At 43.0% G+C, this 27,431-nt stretch overlaps 1 protein-coding gene, 1 long non-coding RNA gene and 1 other non-coding gene across 3 annotated transcripts; 2 read left to right on the top strand and 1 right to left on the bottom strand.

Moving 5' to 3' along the window:
• The first annotated feature begins 525 nt into the window (after positions 1–525).
• LOC110383602 (angiotensin-converting enzyme) lies at positions 526–23,043 on the top strand. The gene is made up of 15 exons (XM_064041913.1): positions 526–965; positions 4,664–4,740; positions 5,323–5,542; positions 5,840–6,203; positions 6,750–6,941; positions 9,021–9,135; positions 9,580–9,732; positions 10,778–10,902; positions 12,309–12,393; positions 12,701–12,794; positions 16,795–16,869; positions 17,164–17,238; positions 17,338–17,471; positions 19,793–19,891; positions 22,872–23,043. Exons 1-15 carry the CDS (start codon positions 879–881, stop codon positions 23,041–23,043), a joined length of 2,067 nt encoding a protein of 688 aa, XP_063897983.1. The 5' UTR covers positions 526–878.
• Positions 12,128–12,199, top strand: Trnad-guc (transfer RNA aspartic acid (anticodon GUC)). Its single transcript has one exon. It is a non-coding gene; the product is annotated as a tRNA-Asp (tRNA).
• On the bottom strand, positions 14,223–16,447 carry LOC135118956 (uncharacterized). The gene is made up of 2 exons (XR_010277882.1): positions 15,709–16,447; positions 14,223–15,445 (listed from the first exon to the last, which is right to left on the bottom strand). It is a non-coding gene; the product is annotated as an uncharacterized LOC135118956 (long non-coding RNA).
• Positions 23,044–27,431: the final 4,388 nt, after the last annotated feature.

Here is a 27,431-nt window from a genome sequence, read left to right on the forward strand (position 1 = left end):
ACGCGATGGCGCGTCGCATGCGCCGGCGCACACGGGGTAAATAGCTTCAGATATATCTGTTGGAGTTGGGAGATTTTATGACAATCACATGTTATTATTATTGTTAGTATTGTAGATTTATAATGACGATTATTATGCATTTTTGATGGACGATATTTTGAAATAGTTTTGTGTAGTCGCCTATACGTAATAGCTTTCGTTTATGCTTTCAGTTATCGCTGTGAGTTATAAGATGTACTTAATGAAAATGTTTGAGAAATACCTAGAGGTGTTAAGCACAAAATCATCTTTGTGAATGGCTGACATACACATATTTGATATGTGTTTTTATTGACTTTGAATTGAGACGAAAGAAACACGAATAAGTTTGTATATTAGACTAACTATGTAGACATAACTCTCAGTGGCTGTCCTACATAACAGTACAAAGACTTTACCCTACAAACTAGTTTATAATAACAATCTCAGGATAAATAAAACAGAATCTTGGCTCGTGCCACTCCCTCGCAAGTCACGGCGTGCTCATCAAAGCATGCAGAAAACAAAAGCAACGGAAATATTACTCCAGTCGACGACAAGAAAGCCCACAGGACAGTTTTCTATTCGAACATTTAATATTTCAAATAAAACCTCGGCTGTGTGCTCGCTTACCTTTGCCTAATAGTAGAATTATTTAAAAACGTAACCTGTCAAAAGTTCCCGCCTCATTTATGCAAATTGAAATACTTTTTTAAATTAAAGTTGATAATTAAATGTAATTTTCGTGAAAATGTTGTTTGTAAATCTTGTTTTGCGTTTACAAATCGGTTAGAAGTTTTTAAATCGTTGTTTTTTGTAAAGTTTTGTGTTATAATTGACAGTTGGCGTCTTTTAAAAAGATGGACGTTTTGAGACGCGCGTTAGTGCGTTTAATATTTTTTGCTTTCTTCACACGGCATGCAATATCTCAGGAATACTTCAGAATGGTAAGTGCACTAATTAAAAGCGTTTTCAAATAAATTTTCACTCGTTATATGCTAATTTTATGCAATGGTTATCTCGGTAAATCTTAAGAGTGCATTGTGATATTTTACGTAAGTCACTGCGCAAGAATTGCAAAAGTATCATTATCATACATACTTATTCTATTGTATTATAAGATCTGGGGCCCGATTCTCCTAATTTTACTTAAGCGACATACGATTCACATTCGAATGAGATCCAATCACGACTCAATTACGATTGAAGCGCTATTTTTTCTTTGATATAAACGTTTTATTCCTGTAAATGATTTACGATTGCAATATGATTGTAGAGCAAACTACCGTATAGACCAAAATGGCAGCCAATCGCAAACCAATCGAATGTCGTTGGAATACGATTGATTAAAACTGCTATTACGATCATATTGCGATTCAATTTCTATTCAATTTTGACATTATTAACTCAAGAGAATAGGGTCTGCTTGTTTTTAACAATGAGAGCACGACTGTCAGTCGTGATGTCAAATGTTCGATGCTCATGTGATGCAAAATTAAAACGACAGTTTTTTTTAAGGAAAAGTCTGTAGCAACAAAAAATCTATTTTTAATAGCACTATTGTGTTGTGTTGTGTATCTTACGACATCTTTTGTGAATGAGATTTCCTGATGAATGTATTTTTGATAATATTGAGTTTCTTACGCAGTTTTTAGACGTAACTAACACATTCTAAATGACGTCTTCTTAAAAATGTTAAGTACCTATGTCACTGTTTATTGAGTTCCTTTGCAAAACTATTGAAAATTTAAGGGACAAATAAACTAAATTGAAAGCCATTTGCCAATAATAATGATCGTTTTCTGCCTACCCTCCTCTTTGAAATAAGATTTCTAACAAGGTGCAGGTCAGTTTTCGCAAACCTTCTGGTACCTCTGACGCAAACCCAACTCGAGGGCTTTTGACAAGAAATTGTAACGACTGCTGTCAAAGTAGTCGCTAGGACATTCCTAGGGCCAAGGCCTGCCGGGGCTGCGGGATTGTTCGCGCGAGTTACCGCGGCGAAGGAACATGACGGGTTCTAGTCAGTAAGAGTCTCACTCAGACACCACGCTGCTAACCCACAGCGATTTCCCATAAAAAAGTGACTTACTTAAAAAAGCCGACTCGGGAATCGAAACTGAGACAGGCGAATTATATCTCACCGGTTTCGCCAGTTCATATAATAAGCATTCGCCGCCTTTCTGTAGTCTACTGAAAGAATTTTTAGAGTCGGACCAGCTTTACACTATACCTAAAGCAAAAAATATTATTCGAATTCGAAGTTATTATTATTTTATTCTTCCAATAACTTAAGCATTGCAAACAAACTAACTAACAAACAGTCAAGATACACTAATATCAAACGTGACCCAAATACCCTCATTGTCTTCAGTCACGGTATATGAACAGACAAACTTACTTACATACTTGTGTGTTATTATATACGTGACATTTTTTGTTCTTCAAGCTTAGAGCATAGAAAAATCTGGACAAGCCATTCAAAGTCAAAGGTTTTTAGTCCAAAAAAACCTATCACAGGTGCTTAAGAAAGGTAAAGTTAGTTGCGCGGTTCTAAAAAGTGGGTCTTACGAGAAGAAACTCCATAGACGGAGAAGAACCGTCAACCGTCAATGTAGTTTCGCTTTGCCCAGGTAACTGGGCTGAGGAGGTCAGACAGGCAGTCGCTCTATGTAAAACACCTTTACTCAGCTGCATCCGGCTAGACTGGAAGCCGACCCCAACATAGTTTGGAAAAGACTGCGCAGATGATGACTCTCGTGGCGTTTCCAGTTCGTTTAATGATCTGAGTAACCTTTAAAATCTTTGCGGAGCATGACCAAAATGACAAATTGCATGGAAGATGTACAAAAACGTCATTTTGGACAATTGTTCTGTAGATTAACCCAAAATCTGAGATCGGAGATTAAGTTTCGGTCATGCCCTGTGCTCCTGTGCTAAATAAAGGTGCATATATTTACTTATAGGATGGCACTAATATTATAAAGCTGAAGAGTATTCTTGTTTGTTTGTTTATTTGAAACCGTGAGCGGTGAGAATCTACTCCTCGATAGATCTGGATAAAAAATACCCTAAAGTAGCTTTCCTCGATAAATGGGCTATCTAACACTGAAAGAATTTTTCAAATCGGTCGATCCATTTCTGGTATTAGTGTGTTCAAGAACAAACAAAGTCTTCTATTTTTCAAATCGGTCATATTATTTTTTTTTCTCATGGATATGTTACCAATAGCAACACCTCTATCAAAAACTTGCATTTTCTTTATCAAAATGGCTTTTAAACTGTTAACCAACTTTATAAGCCACGTGGTATGACCAATCACTTTCATTAGGCCATTGTTTTCAATGCGATAGACAGACGGATGTCTGACAATGGGGAGACACTTTCGCTTCTTTTATTTACTGGTAAAAACAGTTAAAATTGGGTTATGGACCTATTCTATGCCGATGATGATGTCCTCCTAGCCGATTATCGGCCACGGCGGCTGTTCCTATACATAGTATAAGTAGATTAGCCGACTGCGCAGGACATACAACATAGTTTGGGAAAAGGCTCGGAGGATGGATGAGCCGACTGCGCAGGACAAATAGTGCACAAGCATTTGCTTGGACACAGGTGCATTCACTATTCCTTCCCTTCACTCTCATGGCGCGATGGGACGATAATCCGACACCACCGCAGAGAGATCACATGTAGACCTGACAATTAAATGCAAGTTTATATTATTTCCAAAAAAAAACAAAGATCGCACAATAAAATGACAGCAATTCTTTAAAGTCACGATAAACCAATTTTCTGGTCCAAGATTCAGCCTTCGTAAAACCAAGACAATATGACTTTGTTAAGAAAACTAAAAAATATAACAATCCACGATTTCATTGTGTTGTGTCACAAATGGGCGGAAATCCTTATATTATTATATTATGTACATGTGTATGTACATATGTATGTGCGTTACTGTAATAGGGGTATTAAATAACCTTGAATATAACAATGTCTTCGTGTAAGTAATTTAGAATGACACTCTGTCCTTGTGACATTAAATGAAAATATTATTTCTGCAAGTAGGTCCATTGTCATCATCTGCCGAGCCTTTTCCCAACTATGTTGAGGTCGGCTTCCAGTCTAACCAGATGCAGCTGAGTATCAGTATTACACATGCAGCGACTGCCTATCTGACCGCCTCGACCCAGTTACTTGGGCTACTATCCGGTTAAGCTAAGACTATCCGGTTAGACTGGAAGCCGACACCAACATATATAGTTGAGAAAGATTAGGCAGATGATGTGCGCGAACACTTATGTTATGAACACTTATATTATTTTGTTTGTCAGTTTTCCTCCTAGCTGATTATCGGCTACGGCGGCTGTTTTCATGTAAGGAGATTAACCAACTGTCTGGACATATTATAGTGCACAAGCATTTGCGCAGACAAGGTGCACTCACTATTCCTTCACTCTCATAGCGCGATGGGACGGCAATCCGACACGAGCGGAGAGAGTTCAAGCGCAGGACCGATATTTACGTGCTCTCCGTTACGTTTGCCAATACGTTCTGTTGGGAAAGCAATATTCGCGAAGACTCGTGCATGTAAAGTATAACATATGAATACCTATATGTAATGATTGAAATGTATACTTTTCAGGGGGTGAACACAAACTCGGCGGAAGCCTCTCAGTTCCTCCGCGAGTATGACAGAGAAGCTTCGGGAATGTGCTACAGGTAAGACCCTTGAAAGCTACTTGATCCTTAACATAAGATACCACCGGTGTTTGGCAATGTGATACACGCAAATGTATCTCTTGGTCTACTCGCTCTAGCAGTCAGTAACAAATTACGTCCGAACATTTTTAAAATGTCCGCGAAACTGCAACCGTTGTACACGAACACACTGTTACCTTAATCGTCACTTCGCTTCGTAAACACAAATCCATAGAAAGCTTACAGTCCTGCTTGTAATCTTTCTCCGGTGGTGTCATAATGTCGTCCCATCGCGCTATGAGAGTGAAGGAATAGTGAGTGCACCTGTATCTGACACACCGCGATCAACAATTTATATGGATGACATTATAAGATGGTTTACGCGTCATAAAGGTCTTATTCTCTATTCGCCCCAGCTTCAGACGGATGCAAAACCTTCCTCTTCCTGCAATCACTCTATCTATAAAAAAAAAAAACAATCTGTTGCGTAGTTTTAATCAAAGATCCGATCCAATCAAAGCATTCATAGAGACAGAGAGACAGAGAAATTGACTTTGTTTCATACTATGTAGTGATAAAAAAATATATTTCTCTCAATTCCAGGGTCACGATGTCCCAATGGAAATTCGTGACGAACATAACGGAGTACAATCGACGGAGGATGATGGAGGAACTAGCCCTCAGCTCCAAGTTCGAGAGGCTCTCCTGGAGGAAGGCTGCGGCTTATGACTCCTCGAGGCTGTCCGACCCTCAGGGGAGGAGGCAGTTGCAGAAAATAGTGCAGTCTAGTAGGGCTGCTTTGCCTGATGATAAGTATTCCGAGGTAGGTGTAATGAAGAGGAGTTTTTGAATATATAATGCGAAAATTTTGTTATTTATTGAGAGAAAGAAGGAAAATCCTTTTATTAAAGAAGACTTTTGTGTAGGTTCCATATGCGTCTCGTGGGAACTACTACATTTATACATATAAAAGTACCTCATAGCCTTGCTCGATAAATGGGCTGAAAGTTTCCAAATCGGTCTAGTACTTCTCGAAAATACCCCATTCAAACGAATTAACTCTTCAGCTTCATAATATATATTAGAATAGATAATTTATTCAGCCTCCTATCTCTTCCAGCTCCAACAACTAATATCAGAAATGAAAGAAATTTACAACTCTGCAAAAATCTGTCCTTACGGCCAGAAGCCTTATGATCCTCACATACCCCGGGTCCCTTACAGCCACGAATTCCAGGACATTCCTCAGGGATACCAGCTAGCCAATGAGCCATACCAGCATTACCAACCTTATACTGAGTCCACGGAATCCAACTACTGTGATATGCAATTGGACCCTGAGATTTCCAGGATTTTAGCCCATTCGAGGATTGAGAGTGAACTGCTGTATGTTTGGAAGAGTTTTCGGGAGCAGACGGGACCGAAATTGAAGAATAGGTTTATGAGATATGTGCAGTTGGCTAATCAAGCTGCTGAGAATACTGGTAAGTCAATTTTGGTTGGTTGTGGTGACAGATTTTGAAGATTGAAGTTTTAAAGGAATTTTTGTTCTAAAACTGTCATTCAATAGGCATTATAAAGAAGTCTCATAAAGAAGGAATGCAAAGTCACATTGACGGCTGATTGTCGGCCGATGGTTAACTGACAGTTTCTTCTTCTTCTTCTTCCTGCTCTGTTTACAATTCTATTCGTGGTCAGTGCAAAATGTTTGCCGCTTCCATTTCTCATTGTTACTCGTCATAATGACGCTCATTCTATTATTTAAAAAAAAAGTTTAAATTATTTAATTCACTAGGATGAAAATCGGCACTTTTTGAATGTCAAAACACAAAGGGGCTGTCTTTTTTTAAACCAAAACCCTTCACTATTTCCTTTGAGTCATAGCTGGACAGATGACATCATCATTGCGTTTTAGACACACTCATGTCATCTTTCAGGCAATCCATCCATCTTTTCTTATGTCTAACTCTCATAGGACTCTAAACAAAACTCAAGTATCAAATATTCTAAGGTCCCACAATCTTCCTTAGGCTACAGGGATGCTGGAGACCAAATGAGAGCAGCCTACGAAGACCCATCTTTCAGGGCGAGCGTCGAAGAGATGTACAATCAAATACAACCATTATACAAGCAACTGTTCACGTATGTCAGGAGACGACTGGTGCAGAGATATGGGGAGACCAGCGTGAGGTCTGATGGGCCTATACCTGCTCATTTACTTGGTAAGTTAATAAATACAACCGTTTTAACTGCCCAGACTCACAGCTAGACCAACGACTAGCTGTGAGGCTGGGCACGGAGTCTCGGGTTCAAAACTTACACAAAGCAGCCCGAAGCCTGGAAGTTGGTGATTGATACACCCGTGCATCGAAGAGCACGTTAATGTCGGTCTTGCTTGTGCTCTCTCTCCGCTGGTGTCGGGGTCCGTCCCATCGCGCTATGAGAGTGAAGGAATAGTGAGTCACCTGTGTCAAAGCAAATGTGCCTGCACTATAATATGTCCTGCGCAGCTGGCTGATCTCCTTATATGAGAACAGCCGCCGTAGTCCATAATCGGCTAGGAGGACATAATTATCATCGTCATCAAATACAACCATTATACAAGCAACTGTTCACCTATGTCAGACGAAGACTGGTGCAGAGATATGGAGAGACCAGCGTGAGGTCTGATGGGCCTATTCCTGCTCATTTACTTGGTAAGTTCATAAATACAGCCGCTTTAACTGCCTCGTTGGTCTAGCTGTCGCAAATGAGGCTGCTGAGCACGAGGTCTCGGGTTCACAGCAGCCCGGAGCTTGGAAGTTGGTGATTGATACACCCGTGCATCGGAGAGCACGTTAATGTCAGTCCTGCGCCTGATCTCTCTCCGGTGGTGTCGGATTGCCGTCCCATCGGACTATGAGAGTGAAGGAATAGTGAGTGCACCTGTGTCTGCGCAAATGTGCCTGCACTATAATATGTCCTACACAGCTGGCTGATCTCCTTATATGAGAACAGCCACCTTAGCCGATAATCGGTGAAGAGGACATTATCATCATCAAATACAGCCATTATACAAGCAACTATTCACGTATGTGAGACGAAGACTGGTGCAGAGATATGGGGAGACCAGCGTGAGGTCTGATGGGCCTATTCCTGCTCATTTACTTGGTAAGTCAATAGATACAGCCGCTTTAACTGCCTCGTTGGTCTAGCTGTCGCAAATGAGGCTGCTGAGCACGAGGTCTCGGGTTCGATTCCAGGGTCGGGCCGAAATCGCTTTGTGGGTTTTAAAAGACTTTCACAAAGCAGCCTGGAGTCTGGAAGTTGGTGATTGATACACCCGTGCATCGGAGAGCACGTAAATGTCGGTCCTGCGCCTGATCTCTCTGCGGTGGTGTCGGATTATCATTCCATCGCGCTATGAGAGTGAAGGAATAGTGAGTGCACCTGTGTCTGCACAAATGCTTGTGCACTATAATATGTCCTACACAGCTGGCTGATCTCCTTATATGAGAACAGCCACCTTAGCCGATAATCGGTGAAGAGGACATTATCATCATCAAATACAGCCATTATACAAGCAATTATTCACGTATGTTAGGAGAAGACTGGTGCAGAGATATGGAGAGACCAGCGTGAGGTCTGATGGGCCTATTCCTGCTCATTTACTTGGTAAGTTCAAGAAAAAAAGGGGGATCTTAGTTTCTGGAAGACGTTTTGCAGGGTATAATGTTAAAAGCTAATTCGCAATTTGGTCCTGTGGAGAAGCATTTCTAGGATCTTATTTTGGAACAAAGTTTTTATGGCGGGATTTCAAAATTTTTCGCGCCTAATTGAATAGCAAAATAAAAATATCTGACGGCGCCACCGTCGATGTGTCAACCGTCGATCTGTCAACGGTGGACCTTATATAAAGCGGCGTGCGCACGACTCGGGTCATTCGTTCGCCGACCGTTGCCGAGTGCACACCTCCCACAAATTCGTGATAAATAATTGTAGTGACTAATATTGTGTTAATTGGAATAAACCAAGTGATTGTGTGAGAACCCCTTTGTTTTATTTAACGATGTCGGATCCTGACGCCGACATATCTATACAAAAATATCGCGTCCAGGTAAAGGAGCGATTTCCCCTTGGTGCATATTATAGTGCACAAGCATTTTCTTTAAATACATCGAAAAACGCCTCATCGCTTCCCACTGGGAGGGTACCCTAGAGGCCGCATTGCCACGTTGAATGGCAATGGAAGCATTTGAATACATATTTTGATGAATAACATATAAGAAATCTTCTTGATCCAAACTTCTGCATATCTTCAGGTAACATGTGGGCACAAAATTGGAAGTCGATCATGGATCTGGTAATGCCGTTTCCTCAGTCTCCCAACGTGGATGTCACAGCTGAGATGTTGAGGCAGGGGTTCACACCGCTCAGGTGAGCTCTTCTTGTTTTCAGAAGATAGGGCTCTTCTTATTTTCAGAATATGAGTTTAAAATTGTGAAAAGTGAAATCTGTTGCGTTAGCATAAGATCATGAGAATGTTTTCAGATTGTATAATTGACAGAAGATAAGTTCTAAGTTACTAAGGCTACATGGACGATTTTTATTTCAAATAGAGAAATTAATTACATATAGAAAGTTGTGGTGGACGAATTACACTTTATTTTAACATGACAATGACAATTATGAAGTAATTTAACAATTAAAGGATAGATAAATACGTTTTTCACATAAATTGGTTCAAATATGGACGACAAACCAACCTCCAAAAACCAGTTTTCAAAACTAATTCAATTGGAATAACTATTTTTTCTTCGATATTTTACCACCAATCGAAGCATAATTTAGCTTAACCCAAGAATCCCCTCCAACTTCCAGAATGTTCCAAATGGCTGAAGAATTCTACACATCCATGGGTCTGAAGCCAGTACCTCCAGAGTTCTGGCGCGGGTCCATGCTAGTGCGGCCAGCACAGCGGACTGTGCAGTGCACGGCCAGCGCCTGGGACCTCTGCAATAGGATCGACTACAGGTGAGTGTGCTAATGAGGTCCATGGGTCTGAAGCCAGTGCCTCCGGAGTTCTGGCGCGGGTCCATGCTGGTGAGACCAGCACAGCGGACTGTGCAGTGCACGGCCAGCGCCTGGGACCTCTGCAATAGGATCGACTACAGGTGAGTGTACTAATGAGGAGTAGGTCCATGGGTCTGAAGCCAGTGCCTCCGGAGTTCTGGCGCGGGTCCATGCTGGTGAGACCAGCACAGCGGACTGTGCAGTGCACAGCCAGCGCCTGGGACCTCTGCAATAGGATCGACTACAGGTGAGTGTACTAATGAGGAGTAGGTCCATGGGTCTGAAGCCAGTGCCTCCGGAGTTCTGGCGCGGGTCCATGCTGGTGAGACCAGCACAGCGGACTGTGCAGTGCACCGCCAGCGCCTGGGACCTCTGCAATAGGATCGACTACAGGTGAGTGTGCTAATGAGGTCCATGGGTCTGAAGCCAGTGCCTCCGGAATTCTGGCAAGTAGAATATATGTCAGACTTGTCATAAGTGCCTGTAAATATCTTTGAAATAAGAACCTTTGCCCTCGAATTTCTGAAATTCACCTAAAGACTCCTAACTGGGAATTTTAACACCCAGGAACGACTTTAAATTCCAGACAATAGGTAGTTTTAACCTGGCCAAAAAACAAAATAAAACTTTCCAGGGTTTTAACCTTATCAAATACTCCCATCTTCAGGGTAAGTTAGAGGAAGCCGACCCAACATATGTAGTTGGGGAAAGGCTCGAGAGATAATGATGGTAGTATACTTACTTAATAAGATATGTTAGCTCCCATAACATAAGCTTACCAGTAGCTTACCTACTCCTTGATAACTAATCCTCAAACTTTTACCGTCGTACAACAAAAACTTTTAAACGTCTGAAGAACACTTGTCAAAAAAAATGACAGATTATGACCTTGAAATAAGGTCCGTTTTGCAGCCACATATTTTAGACCAGTGTTCAACACTTGTTCAAGTTTTTGTAGTAAGGCCATTATTGTTTATTTCTAGAACATACTTTCCTCCGGTTCCAGGATAAAGCAGTGCACAGAAGTAACGATGCAGGACCTGGTGTCCACTCACCACGAGATGGCACACATACAGTACTACCTGCAGTACTCCGAGCAGCCGCAACTCTTCAGAGACGGAGCTAACCCTGGTAACCAGTCTATCTATAGTTATATTATAGAATAGATGCAGGACCTGGTCTCCACTCACCACGAGATGGCACACATACAGTACTACCTGCAGTACTCCGAGCAGCCGCAACTCTTCAGAGACGGAGCTAACCCTGGTAACCAGTCTATCTATAGTTATATTATAGAATAGATGCAGGACCTGGTCTCCACTCACCACGAGATGGCACACATACAGTACTACCTGCAGTACTCCGAGCAGCCGCAACTCTTCAGAGACGGAGCTAACCCTGGTAACCAGTCTATCTATAGTTATATTATAGAATAGATGCAGGACCTGGTCTCCACTCACCACGAGATGGCACACATACAGTACTACCTGCAGTACTCCGAGCAGCCGCAACTCTTCAGAGACGGAGCTAACCCTGGTAACCAGTCTATCTATAGTTATATTATAGAATAGATGCAGGACCTGGTCTCCACTCACCACGAGATGGCACACATACAGTACTACCTGCAGTACTCCGAGCAGCCGCAACTCTTCAGAGACGGAGCTAACCCTGGTAACCAGTCTATCTATAGTTATATTATAGAATAGATGCAGGACCTGGTGTCCACTCACCACGAGATGGCACACATACAGTACTACCTGCAGTACTCCGAGCAGCCGCAACTCTTCAGAGACGGAGCTAACCCTGGTAACCAGTCTGTCTATAGTTATATAATACTAGCCTCCAGTAAAATTATTAGTAATTTCTTTAGAGATAAGCTGTGCCCTTGTACTATTGTTCCTATTTTTTATTCTTCTTTGTGTTTTATGTGTACAAAACCATTAAATAAATAAATAAATAAATAAATAAATAAAAACTACTTCAAGCAACTGGGTGTTCTTTTATGCTGAAAGATTCTTTGTACAAAATTGATCCAGTAGCTTATTGCCTCGTACAAGTAGAGAAACAAACTCTTCTCAGCTTATTAATAATGTAAGCTACCTTCTAAAGAAATTAAAACCCATTCTAAATTATCATATTTTTAAGATGTTTGTTACAAATTGTACATAGTTAGTGACGTTATAGCCAAACATGGAAAAAACGTTTATAAACATTGCAACAGTAAAGTTAATCAATCTTACAATTTATTGAGCTTATCACACTTGATCAATCAAACATTATTTTCCTTCAAATTAGTAAATTTACAATACAATTTCTTTGCACTAAGAAATCACTAATTTCAACAATTTTGGACAAGTCTTCGGTAGTATAGTGGTAAGTATCCCCGCCTGTCACGCGGGAGACCGGGGTTCGATTCCCCGCCGGAGAGAGATACTTTTTGAAATTTTTTCATTCAAACATACTTAGAAATTACATTTTATTATTTTTTTTGTTAATAAATAACATTAATAAGTTATAAATATTGTTTTTTTTTACAGCTTTTCATGAAGCGGTTGCTAACGCCGCTACTTTATCAGTTTACAATCTTCCCCACCTGCAGAGAGTTGGACTTTATCAAAATAAGTGAGTACATACACTATAATACATACATACATAAACATTAAACAGTAAGACCGGTTATATTTTTTTCCAATTTTCCAATATGCAATACTTTATCAAAAATTCAAAATCAGCCTAGTATTATTTTCTCAAAAGAAAGGTAAGATAAAATATAGAAACATTCTCAATTTTTACAAAAAATCTCCAGCCCAAATTCCATCTTCATCTGTTCAGTAATTTACCAGAAACAAACATTAATAACAAGTACACAAGTTTCACATTTATTTCCCACTTGGTCACCCATCCACTTTAAAACTGCTTAACCTTTCAGGAGTCACGATCCTTACGAGGTGGGGATGAACTTCCTCATGACCATGGCTTTGGAGAAGGTGGCTTACCTACCCTTCGCGTTTATGGTGGATCAGGTAACAAATAATCATTTGACTAGCCTTTTCCCAACTATGTTGGGGTCGGCTTCCAGTCTAACCGGATGCAGCTGAGTACCAGTGTACCACATGGAGCGACTGCCTATCTGACCAATCTCTAAAGTTAAGGATCTAACGTAGTGGTACTTGTGATGTCACACTTATTTATTCTTTTTATGTAATTCCGTAGTCCACTGCTTACATATCGCACCCTTAGAATGAAAGTGACTTAATTCAAAATTCTTGTAATTCTCGTTTTTACAATAAACTGACCTTAAAAAGCATAATCTATAACCCTGTAAATAAAAAGAGACCTATTTCTAACTATAACAGAGACTACGCTTATTTCGGTCTCTTTCACTCGTTCCGCTATTCATTTACGCATATTGTGTGAAAGAGCCAGAACTAGTATTACGTCAGATGCGCTTGCGAGTGAACATGTAAAACATCGGCGAATCTCAAAAAGTGTCCGTTTATCTCGAATACTGCCACGGTAAGTTACACAATATTTTTTGTCATAAAGTGTCATTTTGATTAATACGTCTTTATAGAACAAAATATGTAGGTAGTATTCAGTGACCTTTTAAGGATTAGGTCTATTTAGTAAAAAATAATTATAAAAGACAAACGACACTTATAATAATAGGCCTGTCTATGACTAAAGGCATATTCATTATTTTTGTTATTCTTAATATTGAACCTGTTTATTACTAAAATTAAAAAGTTTAAGTTGTAATTTTTTTGGAATATGCCCCTATAATATTAAAGTTGTGTGGTATGTTAAGATATTTAGGTACACAGAGCCACACATCAGTGTATTCAGATCTGTGAATTTCTACAATTTATTGATCGATTCTCACCTTAATTTGAAACACGTTATGATAAGATTTTATTAACCTGATGTGGCTTTTTTCCTACACCGTTTTACCACACTCCAACCCGTATGCATCCGACAGGACACCCGCCCACTTAACATAATTGTATTGGTTTTTATACCAATACTTTAGCATCCTAATGATATCGCTTTGGAAGTTCTTGATATTTTCTCCATTTTCACCACAATTTTCTCCATAGGCAGTCGTAAGATACGAGGTCGAAAGCCTTGGAGAGGTCCAGAAAACATGCATATACAGGTGTTTTCCTACTTGTATAGTATTGAACAGTCTGTTTGAGGCATAGTATAGCTGTTTCCGTGGATAAGATTGGCTTAAAACCAAACTGGGCATCGTTAAGTATTAAGTACTTATCCAGCTGCTGGTCAATCAGACTGTCCAACACCTTTGCAATGATGGTAGCCAGGGATATAACCCTGTAGTTGCTCTTTTCACTCGCATCTCCAGTTTTATTCTTAACAATAGACACAACAATAGTTTTAAGTAAATCCGCTGGAAGATACGAGTGACTCAGGCACAAGCTAAAAAACATTGCTAGCACTCGCGGTAAGTGCTTACCAGCATGCAGCAAATGCTCTATACTTAGGCTGTCATGACCCGGCGACTTGCCTCTCTTTAAGTTGCGTATGACAGTAGCTACCTCCCGTAAACCTAATAGGCATGTCTTCAGACCCCCTCACCACCTCCAGCCCACCAGATGACGTACCCTGGGGAGACCCAACCCTAAAGGTTCTACTAAATAGGTTGGCGATATCACCAGGATCACTAAGGCCATCAATACTCACAGGCAGACCCGACCTTTGATTCAACCTGTTCGTGGCTTTCCAAAAACTACCAAAATTCTTTGCGTCATGATGACTTGCAATGATGTCCATTTTTATTTGGTCCTTATTATTTTGGCACCATTTCAATTTACTTTTAAAAACCTTTCTACTTTCCACCATTTTTTTATATAAATCACCATTTTTCGGTCTACCAAACAACGTCCAGGTTTGAAAATCCGAGCCTGTCTGTGTACGTCCTTCACATGCTTATTCCAGCCCGTTATGTAACTCTTTTTGCGCTGTAATCCGTTCCTACAGTTACTTGCGATCTTCACAGAGTATACGTACAATTTCCGCATAAATATTGCCTAAAATAGTTTCATGTTTCTTAATTCTACATGTGGTTTTACTACATTCAGTAAATTCTAAGGGAAAGTCTACATTTTTCAAGAGATCATTACAATAATTGCTATATAACTCAGTCTGCTGCAAAGCTCTGTCACCCCATGTTACTTTGTTACATTTAGGAAGTGCAGGTGCAAATTTTGGCCTTAATAACTTAAGATCACACTTTATAATTAGAGGTAAATGGTCCGACCATGACACGTCATAGAGCACACTAGCGTCTCTAACAGTGTTCCACGCCGCGTCTGTCACTACGCAGTGGTCTAACCAACTAGTAGAACCATCCCAACTAGCACACTAGTGGAAATAGCAGCCTATTTGGCAACTGTTAGTTGTACAGTAGTGCTTTAGGGGTTCCGAAAGTATCTTTAAGTTCTACTATTGCTTCCGTAGCTACTCATAGCTGTAAATATCACTAAAGGCAGCAGTAACTGAACCAAATGTCACTCTGGGTTTTACAAGAGATCATTCTACAACCCATTTGCAGCCTACATCTTTAAAAGAGAGTTCAAACAATTATGTTTAAAGGTTAAAGCTGCTAAAAAGTTTCTATTGCCGCTGATGTACGCGTTAGAACTGCATAAAGACTCTAATACGGTAGTTTCCAACGAGTCAAATTCATTACTTTTATTTAACTGTCAAAAACTGTCACTTTCTTTGCAATATGTATGTAAGCGCAACTTATGACGTCACAGATTTTTCACATCAAACTGGATTCTTTTTTAGCTTATATTATCAATAAAAAAATTTAATCAATTATTCCAACAAAACGATAAATGGAAGTGACATTATTTTTAGATGCTTCACTAAATGAATATGACAACGTAATTTATTTTTGACCTAGTCATCCACCCAATTGTAGACTTTTTAACGGAACTGTTTAAAAGATATATTTATCACTTTTCTGCCACTAAAGGTTTCATTGCAGAAGTGATTTGTTATTTTGTGCAGACTTGAGTAGGAATTTGATCCTCTGTTCTACTTATAGCCACATTAAGGCTCCACAATAGAAGCAGGAGGTTAATAGACATTGCCTGCTCATTTGGATACATTCTGTTATTTTATTCACAAACACAAGCAAAGGTCCCGTAGATTTTGTTTTCTCAATTACTGACAACGAATCAGTAACTTGAATAAATGTTATTAAGACTGAAATAAATAAATACATTCAGATTTTATAACATTGCATTTTAATTTAATACCCTATGTCCAAATAACTTTCAGTATGACAGTGTCCTATTATTTAATGTGTCTACGGAATTATTTCCAATATGTGTCATAAACAGACTTAATTCTTAAAAAAACAAAGAATGGCAAACATAATTTTGAAATAAAGTGACTTAATTTGAAACTACTTTATATTTTATGTTAAAATATATATAAAAAAATACTATAAACATAAATTTGCATTGTCATTGTGATCTCAAAAGGCTAATCCACAAATCTGGTAAAAATCAATAGTAAGCCATTAAAAACGGAAGAGATATATTAAGATGTATTCAGTAATATAATTTTTTGATGACGATTTTGCTCATTTCCCACAAATTGCATTTTTTGGATTCGGTCACTTTCATTCTAAGGGTGCGATATGTACTCCTTTATATACTCTTGCTACTCTTATATGTATATGTATGTCCCCTGATGTACTCCCCCTATGTAGTTCTGAATATACTTCCCTACATACTACCACTTTTTATTCCCTTATGTACTACCACTATATATTCTCTTATGTACTACCAGTATATACTCCGCTATATACTACCTCTATATATTCCCTTATGTACTCCCCTATGGACTTTATTATACACCTACTTTATGTAGAACATTATAATTCGTACAAGCATAAAAAATCGGTTCAGCCAAACGCGATATTCATATAAGTCAAACTGAGGACCTCCTTTCTTTGATGTCGGTTAAAAAGCTTTATGTATTTTACAGTGGAGGTGGTCAGTTTTCGAAGATGGCGTCCAAAATATGAATTCAAGATGGTGGCAAATGAAGTTACGTTATCAGGTAAACTGACATTCCCAACTTTCTGTAGTCGGTTAAATGGCTAACTTTGGAGAAGCAAAATTAACCAGATCCGACAAATATGTGACCGATTTTTTGTAGGAGGAAAATAGAACACACTGATAGCAATACTACAACGCACATGTCCAACAAAAAGTTGGACGGACAATCATAGTCAGAACGTCCAACTATAAATCGGTCCGATTTATCTGTCCTACAAAACTGAGATCTCCAGATCTCCAAATCCAGAGATTATCTCAATAATCAAAAATAATAACACTTTTGAATATTTTTCAGGGAGTAATTCCACCAATACCAAGACATGAGAGTGACTTTGATCCGGGATCTAAATACCACATCATTTCTGATCAGGTAAACTAATTTGTAAATTCAGATTCAGAATGAATTTAGTACTATTTTTGGTTCAATAATTTATGAAATATTAATTATCAAATTCATCTTTTTTTTCAGGAATACATCAAATACTTCTTAGCCACAATCCTGGAGTTCCAAATCTTCGAGCAACTATGTTCAGTATCCGGACACACCGGACACTTGTACGAGTGCGACGTGTATAGGAGCAGGGACGCCGGCCGCGTGCTCAGGTGTGTAGCGAGCCGGACAGTGTGTGTCCGGTGCAGTGTCCGGACACACACACACACACACACACCGGACACTTGTACGAGTGCGACGTGTATAGGAGCAGGGACGCCGGCCGCGTGCTCAGGTGTGTAGCGAGCCGGACAGTGTGTGTCCGGTGCAGTGTCCGGACACACACACACACACACACACCGGACACTTGTACGAGTGCGACGTGTATAGGAGCAGGGACGCCGGCCGCGTGCTCAGGTGTGTAGCGAGCCGGACAGTGTGTGTCCGGTGCAGTGTCGGACACACACACACACACACACGGACACTTGTACGAGTGCGACGTGTATAGGAGCAGGGACGCCGGCCGCGTGCTCAGGTGTGTAGCGAGCCGGACAGTGTGTCCGGTGCAGTGTCCGGACACACACACACACACACACACCGGACACTTGTACGAGTGCGACGTGTATAGGAGCAGGGACGCCGGCCGCGTGCTCAGGTGTGTAGCGAGCCGGACAGTGTGTGTCCGGTGCAGTGTCCGGACACACACACACACACACACACTTGTACGAGTGCGACGTGTATAGGAGCAGGGACGCCGGCCGCGTGCTCAGGTGTGTAGCGAGCCGGACAGTGTGTGTCCGGTGCAGTGTCCGGACACACACACACACACACCGGACACTTGTACGAGTGCGACGTGTATAGGAGCAGGGACGCCGGCCGCGTGCTCAGGTGTGTAGCGAGCCGGACAGTGTGTGTCCGGTGCAGTGTCCGGACACACACACACACACACGGACACTTGTACGAGTGCGACGTGTATAGGAGCAGGGACGCCGGCCGCGTGCTCAGGTGTGTAGCGAGCCGGACAGTGTGTGTCCGGTGCAGTGTCCGGACACACACACACACACACCGGACACTTGTACGAGTGCGACGTGTATAGGAGCAGGGACGCCGGCCGCGTGCTCAGGTGTGTAGCGAGCCGGACAGTGTGTCCGGTGCAGTGTCGGACACACACACACACACACCGGACACTTGTACGAGTGCGACGTGTATAGGAGCAGGGACGCCGGCCGCGTGCTCAGGTGTGTAGCGAGCCGGACAGTGTGTGTCCGGTGCAGTGTCCGGACACACACACACACACACCGGACACTTGTACGAGTGCGACGTGTATAGGAGCAGGGACGCCGGCCGCGTGCTCAGGTGTGTAGCGAGCCGGACAGTGTGTGTCCGGTGCAGTGTCCGGACACACACACACACACACGGACACTTGTACGAGTGCGACGTGTATAGGAGCAGGGACGCAGGCCGCGTGCTCAGGTGTGTAGCGAGCCGGACAGTGTGTGTCCGGTGCAGTGTCCGGACACACACACACACACACACACCGGACACTTGTACGAGTGCGACGTGTATAGGAGCAGGGACGCCGGCCGCGTGCTCAGGTGTGTAGCGAGCCGGACAGTGTGTGTCCGGTGCAGTGTCCGGACACACACACACACACACGGACACTTGTACGAGTGCGACGTGTATAGGAGCAGGGACGCCGGCCGCGTGCTCAGGTGTGTAGCGAGCCGGACAGTGTGTGTCCGGTGCAGTGTCCGGACACAAACACACACACACACACCGGACACTTGTACGAGTGCGACGTGTATAGGAGCAGGGACGCCGGCCGCGTGCTCAGGTGTGTAGCGAGCCGGACAGTGTGTGTCCGGTGCAGTGTCCGGACACACACACACACACCGGACACTTGTACGAGTGCGACGTGTATAGGAGCAGGGACGCCGGCCGCGTGCTCAGGTGTGTAGCGAGCCGGACAGTGTGTGTCCGGTGCAGTGTCCGGACACACACACACACACACACACCGGACACTTGTACGAGTGCGACGTGTATAGGAGCAGGGACGCCGGCCGCGTGCTCAGGTGTGTAGCGAGCCGGACAGTGTGTGTCCGGTGCAGTGTCCGGACACACACACACACACACCGGACACTTGTACGAGTGCGACGTGTATAGGAGCAGGGACGCCGGCCGCGTGCTCAGGTGTGTAGCGAGCCGGACAGTGTGTCCGGACACACACACACACACACACACACACACACACCGGACACTTGTACGAGTGCGACGTGTATAGGAGCAGGGACGCCGGCCGCGTGCTCAGGTGTGTAGCGAGCCGGACAGTGTGTGTCCGGTGCAGTGTCCGGACACAAACACACACACACACACCGGACACTTGTACGAGTGCGACGTGTATAGGAGCAGGGACGCCGGCTGGATTTCTTTAAGCTATCTATCCATAATTTTGCAAAAACAACAGATAAGAAAATAATCTGTATCTTTTTTTCAGTGAAATAATGCAAGCCGGTTCTTCTAAACCCGCTTCGGAAATCATCAAATCTATGACCAGAGGCAAAACCAATAGGATATCACCTGAAGCTCTCGTCAAGTAAGTACTGATGATTATCGGCCACGGCGGCTGTTCTCATGTAAGGAGATCAGCCAGCTGCGCAGGACATATTATAGTGCAGGTACATTTGCTTGGACACAGGTGCACTCTCTATTCCTTCACTCTCATTACGCGATGGGACGGCAATCTGACACCACCGGGGATCACAAGCAGGACCGATATAAGGGAGAACTTAGGGGAATACATAAGAGAGAACTTAGGGGAATACATAAGAGAGAACTTAGGGGGAGTACATAAGAGAGAACTTAGGGGTAGTACATAAGGGAGATCTTAGGGGAAGAACTGAGGGGAGTACAGGAGAGAACTTAGGGGTGGTACAGGAGAACTTAGGGTGAGTACATGGAGGGAGAACTAAGGGGAATAAGGGAGAACAAAGGGAGGAGGAAGGAAGGGGGAGGAATAAAGGGAGAACAGGGGGGATATGGGGAGGAACAGGGGGTAAAGGAGGAACAAAGGGAGGAGAAGGACAGGGAGAGGGGAACAGAAGGGAGAGGGAACTTAGGGGAGGACAGGGGTGGTGGGAACAGGGGAGAAGGGAACAGGGGTGGAGGGGAGGGGAAGGTGGGAGAGAGGAGGGGAAGGAGAACAGGGGAATAAGGAGAACTTAGGAGAAGGAAAGGGAGGAACAGGGGGATAGGAGAACTGGGGAAGGAGAAAGGAGAACTGGGGTGGAAGGGGAATAGAGAGGAACAGGGGGAGGGAAGAGAACAGGGGGGAAGGAGAAGGAGAAGGAACAGGGGGAAGAGAACAGGGGGAATATAAGGAGAAAGGGGAATGGAAAGGGAGAACAGGGGAAAAGGGAGAACCATAAGAGAACTGGGATGGAAGGGAGAAGGGGGAGAAAGGAGGGGAACAGGGGGGAATAAAGGGAGGGGGAACAGGGAGAACATAAGAGAGGAGAAGGAAGGAATAAGAGGGAGGAAGGGGGGAGAAGGGGAGGGAGGAATGAAGGGGAGAACAGGGTGGAAAGAGAACAGGGGTGGAGTAAAGGGAGGAGAGAGGAAGAAAGGAGAACTTGGAAGGAACAAGGAGAGAACAGGGGAGAGAACAGGGAGAAGAAGGGGAGAACAAGGGAAAGGAGAACAGGGGTGAAGGAGAGGGAGGAAGGGGAACAGGGGGGAAGAACAGGGGAAGGGGGAGAAGGGGGGTGGAAGGGAGGACAGTGAAAGGAGAACAGGGAATAAAGGGGAACAGAGGGAAGGAGGAAGGAAGGAGGGTGGGAGGGAGAGAGGGGGAAAGGGGAGAACAGGGGAGAGGGAGGAACAGGGAGTGGAAAACTGGTATGGAGGAGAGGGAGAAGAGGAAGGGGAAGGGAGGAACAGGGGTAGGGAGAACAGGGAGGAAGAGGGAACAAGGGGAGAGAGGAGAAGGAAAGGAGGGAGAAGGGAGGAGGAATGGGAGGGAACAGAAGAGGGAGAAGGGGGGAAAGGGGGGAGATAAGGGAGAACAGGGGAGGAACAAGGGAGAACTTAGGAGAAGGAACAAGGAAAGGGGAATTAGGGAGAACAAGAGTACATAAGGGAGAACTTAGGGGGAATATGAAAGGGAGAACTTAGGGGAATACATAAGGGAGAACTTAGGGGTGGTACATAAGTGAGAACTTAGGGGTAGTACATATGCGCCTGTACGACTGGCGCGAGGAGGCTCAGCGCCGGGGAGAAACCCCGTTGCCGCGGCAAGTTGTCGCGCAGCGGGCGGAGCTCCGGCGCGATCTCATGGTGGCCTGGAGGGAGCGACTATCGCAACCCAGTGCAGGGCACGCCACCATCGTGGCGGTAAGTCCCCTCTTTGAGGAGTGGCTCGGGAGGAGTCACGGCGCCCTCACGTACCGCATGACGCAGGTCCTCACCGGACACGGTTGTTTCGGGAGGTACCTGCACCGCATCGGTCGTGAGGAGGCGCCCGGGTGTCACCATTGTGCGGACAGCCCCGAGGACACGGTGGACCACACAGTCCAGGTGTGCCCCGCATGGGAAGGGCACCGCCGTGTCCTCGTCGAGGCTTTGGGCGGCGGCGACTCTCGCGTCCGGCCCTGGTTCAGGCCATGGTCCGGGGCGAGGGAATGGGATGCCGTCGCCTCCTTCTGCGAAGCGGTCATGCTCGAGAAGGAGGAGGCGGAACGCCAGAGAGTTCGCACCTCTCATCCCGGCCGCCGCGCTGGACCAGGTAGACACCATGGGCGCCGGGTGTCGCGAGACGACTCCCGGCCACCGTAGGCGTGGGTCTGTGGGCGGTGAGTTCGGGTGGCTCATCGTCCCTCTGTCTTCCTAGACGACAGACCCGTGTCGACGGCGCGCGTTGTTCCACGCGCTCCTCAAAGAGACGTCAGCAACCCCAGCGGGGCCCAGCAGGGCCAAGGCCTGCCGGGGCTGCGGGTTGTTCGAAAGAGATACCGCGGCCCTGGTACATAAAAGGCCTATGACGGAACACGACGATTTTAGTCAGTAAGAGTCTGACACTCCCTCACCGCTGCTAACCCACAGCGGGAGGGGTCATTTGATGATTTTACGTCGATAAAAAAAAAAGAAAAAAAAAAAGGGGTAGTACATAAGAGAGAACTTAGGGGTAGTACATAAGGGAGAACTTAGGGGGGTACATAAGTGAGAACTTAGGGGTAGTACATAAGAGAGAACTTAGGGGTAGTACATAAGGGAGAACTTAGGGGTAGTACATAAGGGAGAACTTAGGGGTAGTACATAAGGGAGAACTTAGAGGGGAATACATAAGGGAGAACTTAGGGGGGTACATAAGTGAGAACTTAAGGGGAGTACTTAAGAGAGAACTTAGGGGAGTAAATAGGAGTGCACTTAGGGCGAGTACATAAAGGAGAACTCAGGGGGAGTACAGAAGAGAGAAGTATACTAAAGAGTGAGTATAGGGTAAAAAAATTCAGAGTTCGAGTACAACCACATTCTCAGAATCAAGCTTATTTGTAAATTTTAATTTCTTTCCTCCCCAGATACTTTCGGCCCTTAGAACTTTGGCTCCGAGTCCAGAATCGAGACGAGCCCCTCATAGGCTGGAGTTCTAACTACCACGACGTCGCGTTGTTCGCTCCCCAGAGAGGGGGAGTGGGGAGGAGTACTAGCTCCTGTCTACTGATCATCAGTGTACTTTGTTTCTTGATATAAATATATTGTATTTTGGATGTGTAGTTTTCATTATTTCCTGCATTTAAAAAAAAAAGAATTTCGAAAAAGCTTATAAAAACAACAAACTTGATGAGCATTAGTGGCAAAGGACGATGGGCGTTTTGGTACCCTGTCCAACAGTATTGATTCTAGTACCATTGCGTAGGTCTTGGCAAGGCAAAAAATGTTTACTATGACGACTAGTCCCAAATCCTTGTCCATTTCGCATGACATCGACTAATAGAATGTGTAATGTTCATAAATCATCAACGTAGATGTAGTTCTTAAATCCAACTGTATTGAATAAAAACTGGTAAAGTAACATAAAAACAGGAATTTGGCCTTCTTAAAATGTTTGCCTGCCGACTTGCTTTAAAAACAGACTGTGCAAACCTTTGCAGTTCACGCAGAACTAGCTTATGTATTTGATGAAAGTCTTTCAGTATTTACAATCAATTAAGGTTGAAAAGTCAGGAGACGATGTTAACATAGTACATATTACGACTCAATCTTGCTCCTCAAGAGGTGCTGAGATAATGATGAATTTCTTCCTAAAAAAAGATGAATAGAAATCTTTGAACTTTTGTCAAATCAGATGACGATTGTGTTTCCGTAGTATGACTCCATAGACTATTACAACCTTTAGATTATAATAGAGTGTATCTCAAACAGTGTGAGATGTCTATTAACTGAGTTTAAAATTATTACACTGACGACATATGCCTCTTAATGAATTTGCATATATGGATGACATACTTGTTTCTATGTCGATTCAATTTTTATCGTTCCTCGGATCGGATAGCTAATTGAAGCAAGCCCCATGGTTTTTATTTTTCTTCACGTAAATACCTTTCTAATGATATATCATACGTTACTATTGGAGCGGGTACCAAATCTCATACAAAGTGCCCATTGTCCTTTGACGTGTTTCGAAAGGCACGATAAATTGACAGCTGTCATTTGAACCATGGTAAAAAGAATAGCTGTCATTTGAACCTCTCTAGCAGTCGTAACGAATAGTCAGAAAGTAATGACAAGCAGTCTAACGAGCCCCTCATAGGCTGGAGTTCTAACTACCACGACGTCGCGTTGTTCGCTCCCCAGAGAGGGGGGGTGGGGGGAGTGCTAGCTCCTATCTACTGATCATTAGTGTACTTTGTATTGTGGTGTAACTGTTGATAAGAAATCAATTGTATTTTGGATGTGTCGTTTTCTTTAATCCTGACGTTTCGGATCCGTTGCAGCATCCATGGTCACGGGCAGACTTATTTATGACAAATAATAATAATATAACCGCGATAAAATTCGTAAAAGTAGTTTTATTTTAAAATTTCTAATATTCGCGTAAGTGTCAGAAATCAATATGTGAAGTTTTCTTTATTTTGTTCTTAAAATCAGATTTTTGAATAATACTTAGCTATTTACATAAACACACCAGGAAGCAGCAATCTTATAACTCACTTTTGAACAAAAATAATTAATTTTTTAGGCACGACAAATTGCGGTCTGTCATTTGACCATCCCTGGCAGTCGTAACGAGTAGTCAGAAAGTCTGACAACCAGTCTTACTAAGAGGTACCTACAGTTTGTTCGAGTAACTTTGTTGAAGAAGTCACATAGGCAGTCGCTCCATGTAGCACACTGGTACTCAGCTACATTACATACGTTGGAAAAAGCTAAGAAGATGCCTTAATAATTTTGTTAAAAACCTAACTACTCCATTTTGAATGACAGCCAAAATAAACCAAAATAAGTGGAACGAAATTAATTCAAGTGCGCATTATGTCGAAATGAAAATAAAAGATTCGATAGACAATCTCCAAAATATTTTGAACTCTTTCAAAGACTTATTTATTTTGTTTGAAGAAGTGAAAGTGTATGAACGAAGGTCACTTTCTGAGTGATTTTGAATTACCTAGCCATACCTAGGTCTAGTCGTTACGGGTAGTCAGAAGCCTCAGTCAGGAGTCTGACATCAGTCTAACCAAGGGGTATTGGGTTGGCGGGGTAACTGGGTTGAGGAGGTCAGATAGGGCAGTCGCTCCTTGTAAAGCACTGGTACTCAGCTACATCCGGTAAGATGAAGCCGACCCCAACATAGTTGGGAAAAAGGCTCGGAGGATGATGACCTTGGTCTAGACTAGATGAATCTATACATATAATAAATCTGTAAAAAAACTGTGTCTGTACATTGAATATATTAAAAAAATAATAATTGGGTGGGGTTTAGAAACAGTAATGGAGCACAAATCCAAAAAAAAAATTCTGTCTGTATGTCTGTATGTCTGCATGTCTGTATGTCTGTATGTCTGTATGTCTGTTTGTTTGTACACGCTAATCTTCGGAACTACTGGACGGATTTCAATGATTTTTTCTTTGTTGTATCAGTATTAAGCCTGGTCAACATATAGGCTATAATTTATCTTCGAAACTTGAAGACCTGGTGCAGAACACCAACAGACCAACAAAACTATAAGAGATACCAAAATGGTGGCATAGCAAAAATTGTTTCATGTGATAAGCATTTTCAGCTGAGATAATAAATTTTAAGATCTGGAACACCTGATGTGGAACCCCAAGAGCCCAGCTTCTCTGTACCATATACAGGTATGACGTTTTAGCAAAAGTTGTTCAACTTGATAAGCACTTTCTATTGACTTATACAAATTGAAGATCTAAAACACCTGATGTGGAACTCCAGGGGCCCAGCTAGACTATAGCATATAGAGGTGTGACGTTTTAGCAAAAGTTGTTCAATCTGATAAGCACTCTCTGTTGACTTATAAAAATTGAAGATGTAAAACACCTGATGTGGAACCCCAGGAGCCCAGCTAGACTATAGCATATAAAGATATGACGTTTTTGTAAAAGTGGTTCAATCTAATAAGCACTCTTTATTGACGTATATACATCGAAGATCTGGAACACCTGATGTGGAACTTCAAGAGCAATACTACACTTAAAATGTATAGAAACGAATGTTATGAAATAGGTATGGTGACACAAAACCGACGATTATCCCTTTATACACTATAGAAATATGAACTCAAGGACAATCCCCGGTGGACGTCGTTAAAAAAAAGACAATCCCTATACCATACCGCTAACTGTGGATGAAAATTACTTGGGCTATTGTGATGGGATGCTAATGGACTAGGAATGGGGAAACTACGGGAACTATGGCACCTGCCGATGACAATGTATTAGATACATGTAAAAATTGCTGGTGGAGACTTCGCCAGCTCACTTACTGGGCCCCCGGGTATCAGTCACTGAATAGCAACAAGAGGACAACAGGGACATGAGCGGCTGAAGTGTGAGAATACCTCGGCGGATTTTAAACGCAGATTACGCGCTCCCTGTGGGTCACTTACCACGAGGCATCCTCCGAGCAGGGCTACTAACCCTGCTCTAGCGACTCCACTCTGGACGGCCAAGCCAAGCCAGAGGCTTGAGACCCCCCGTCATGGTTCACTCTGACCTGCCGGAGATGGGGGCAGTATACTCTTCCTGGAGAACTCAGTATATACAGCCCCGCGGGGTAGCTACTCCCCGTCATCAGCCTCAGATGTCCTGCGGTGCTTATATCTCATTATTATTGTCGTTATTATCTCAAGAGCCTTTGTCCCAATTATGTTAGAGTCGACTTCCAGTCACGATGCAACTGAGTACCAGTGTTTTACAAGGAGCGACTACCTATCTGACCTCCACAACCCGGTTACCCGCTCAACCCAACACCCCTTGGTAAAACTGGTCAGACTTACTGGTCTGACTACCCATAACGACTGCCAAGAATGTTCAATGACAGCCGGAACCTACAGTTTAAGCCTTCCAAATAACGGTCATTGGTATCCAAAATATACGTAGAAAGTACCTACATACGAACTTAGAAAAGTTGCATTGGCAGGTACTTGCCAGACCTGGAATCAAAGACGCACGCTCATACTTGAGAGATTGGTTCTCTACCCACTAAACCACCACGACTTCCACTAAGTCACCACGACTTTGTCATCTATTTAATGTTTTTTACGTAATACGTGTAATATTTTTGCCACACACAACTTAAATGCGGACTAATTAGAATCACTACATTTATCCCTATGGTCGCGTCTATTGCCGTTCAGTTCTCAGCGTTTTGTTTAGTCTGCTGTGCTTTTGCCGTTGAAGTACAAAAATTAAATATATGGAACGTTTCTAATGCATATCCCGTTGTTTTCAAGTCAACGGGCTCTTAAAATTCAATATCAGACGATTAAGATCTTTGATTTTGCTGACCCCGTAGTCGCTGGCATAAGGGACAGGATCCGCGTACGAAGTCGCGGGCAGAAGCTAGTAAAATAATAAGTAACTATGTAACATGAGACCTAGATATAGGTAGTTAAATATAA

This window comes from Helicoverpa armigera, chromosome 27 (assembly GCF_030705265.1).
Source record: "Helicoverpa armigera isolate CAAS_96S chromosome 27, ASM3070526v1, whole genome shotgun sequence".
NCBI lineage: Eukaryota > Metazoa > Arthropoda > Insecta > Lepidoptera > Noctuidae > Helicoverpa > Helicoverpa armigera.

Excerpts from the sequence above, each read along its gene's own strand:
- LOC110383602 (XM_064041913.1), top strand. The coding sequence starts at position 879 with ATGGACGTTTTGAGACGCGCGTTAGTGCGTTTAATATTTTTTGCTTTC. Across the intron at positions 9,136-9,579 it reads CAGGGGTTCACACCGCTCAG|AATGTTCCAAATGGCTGAAG; the intron begins GTGAGCTCTTCT and ends TCCAACTTCCAG. Across the intron at positions 12,394-12,700 it reads GTTGGACTTTATCAAAATAA|GAGTCACGATCCTTACGAGG; the intron begins GTGAGTACATAC and ends TTAACCTTTCAG.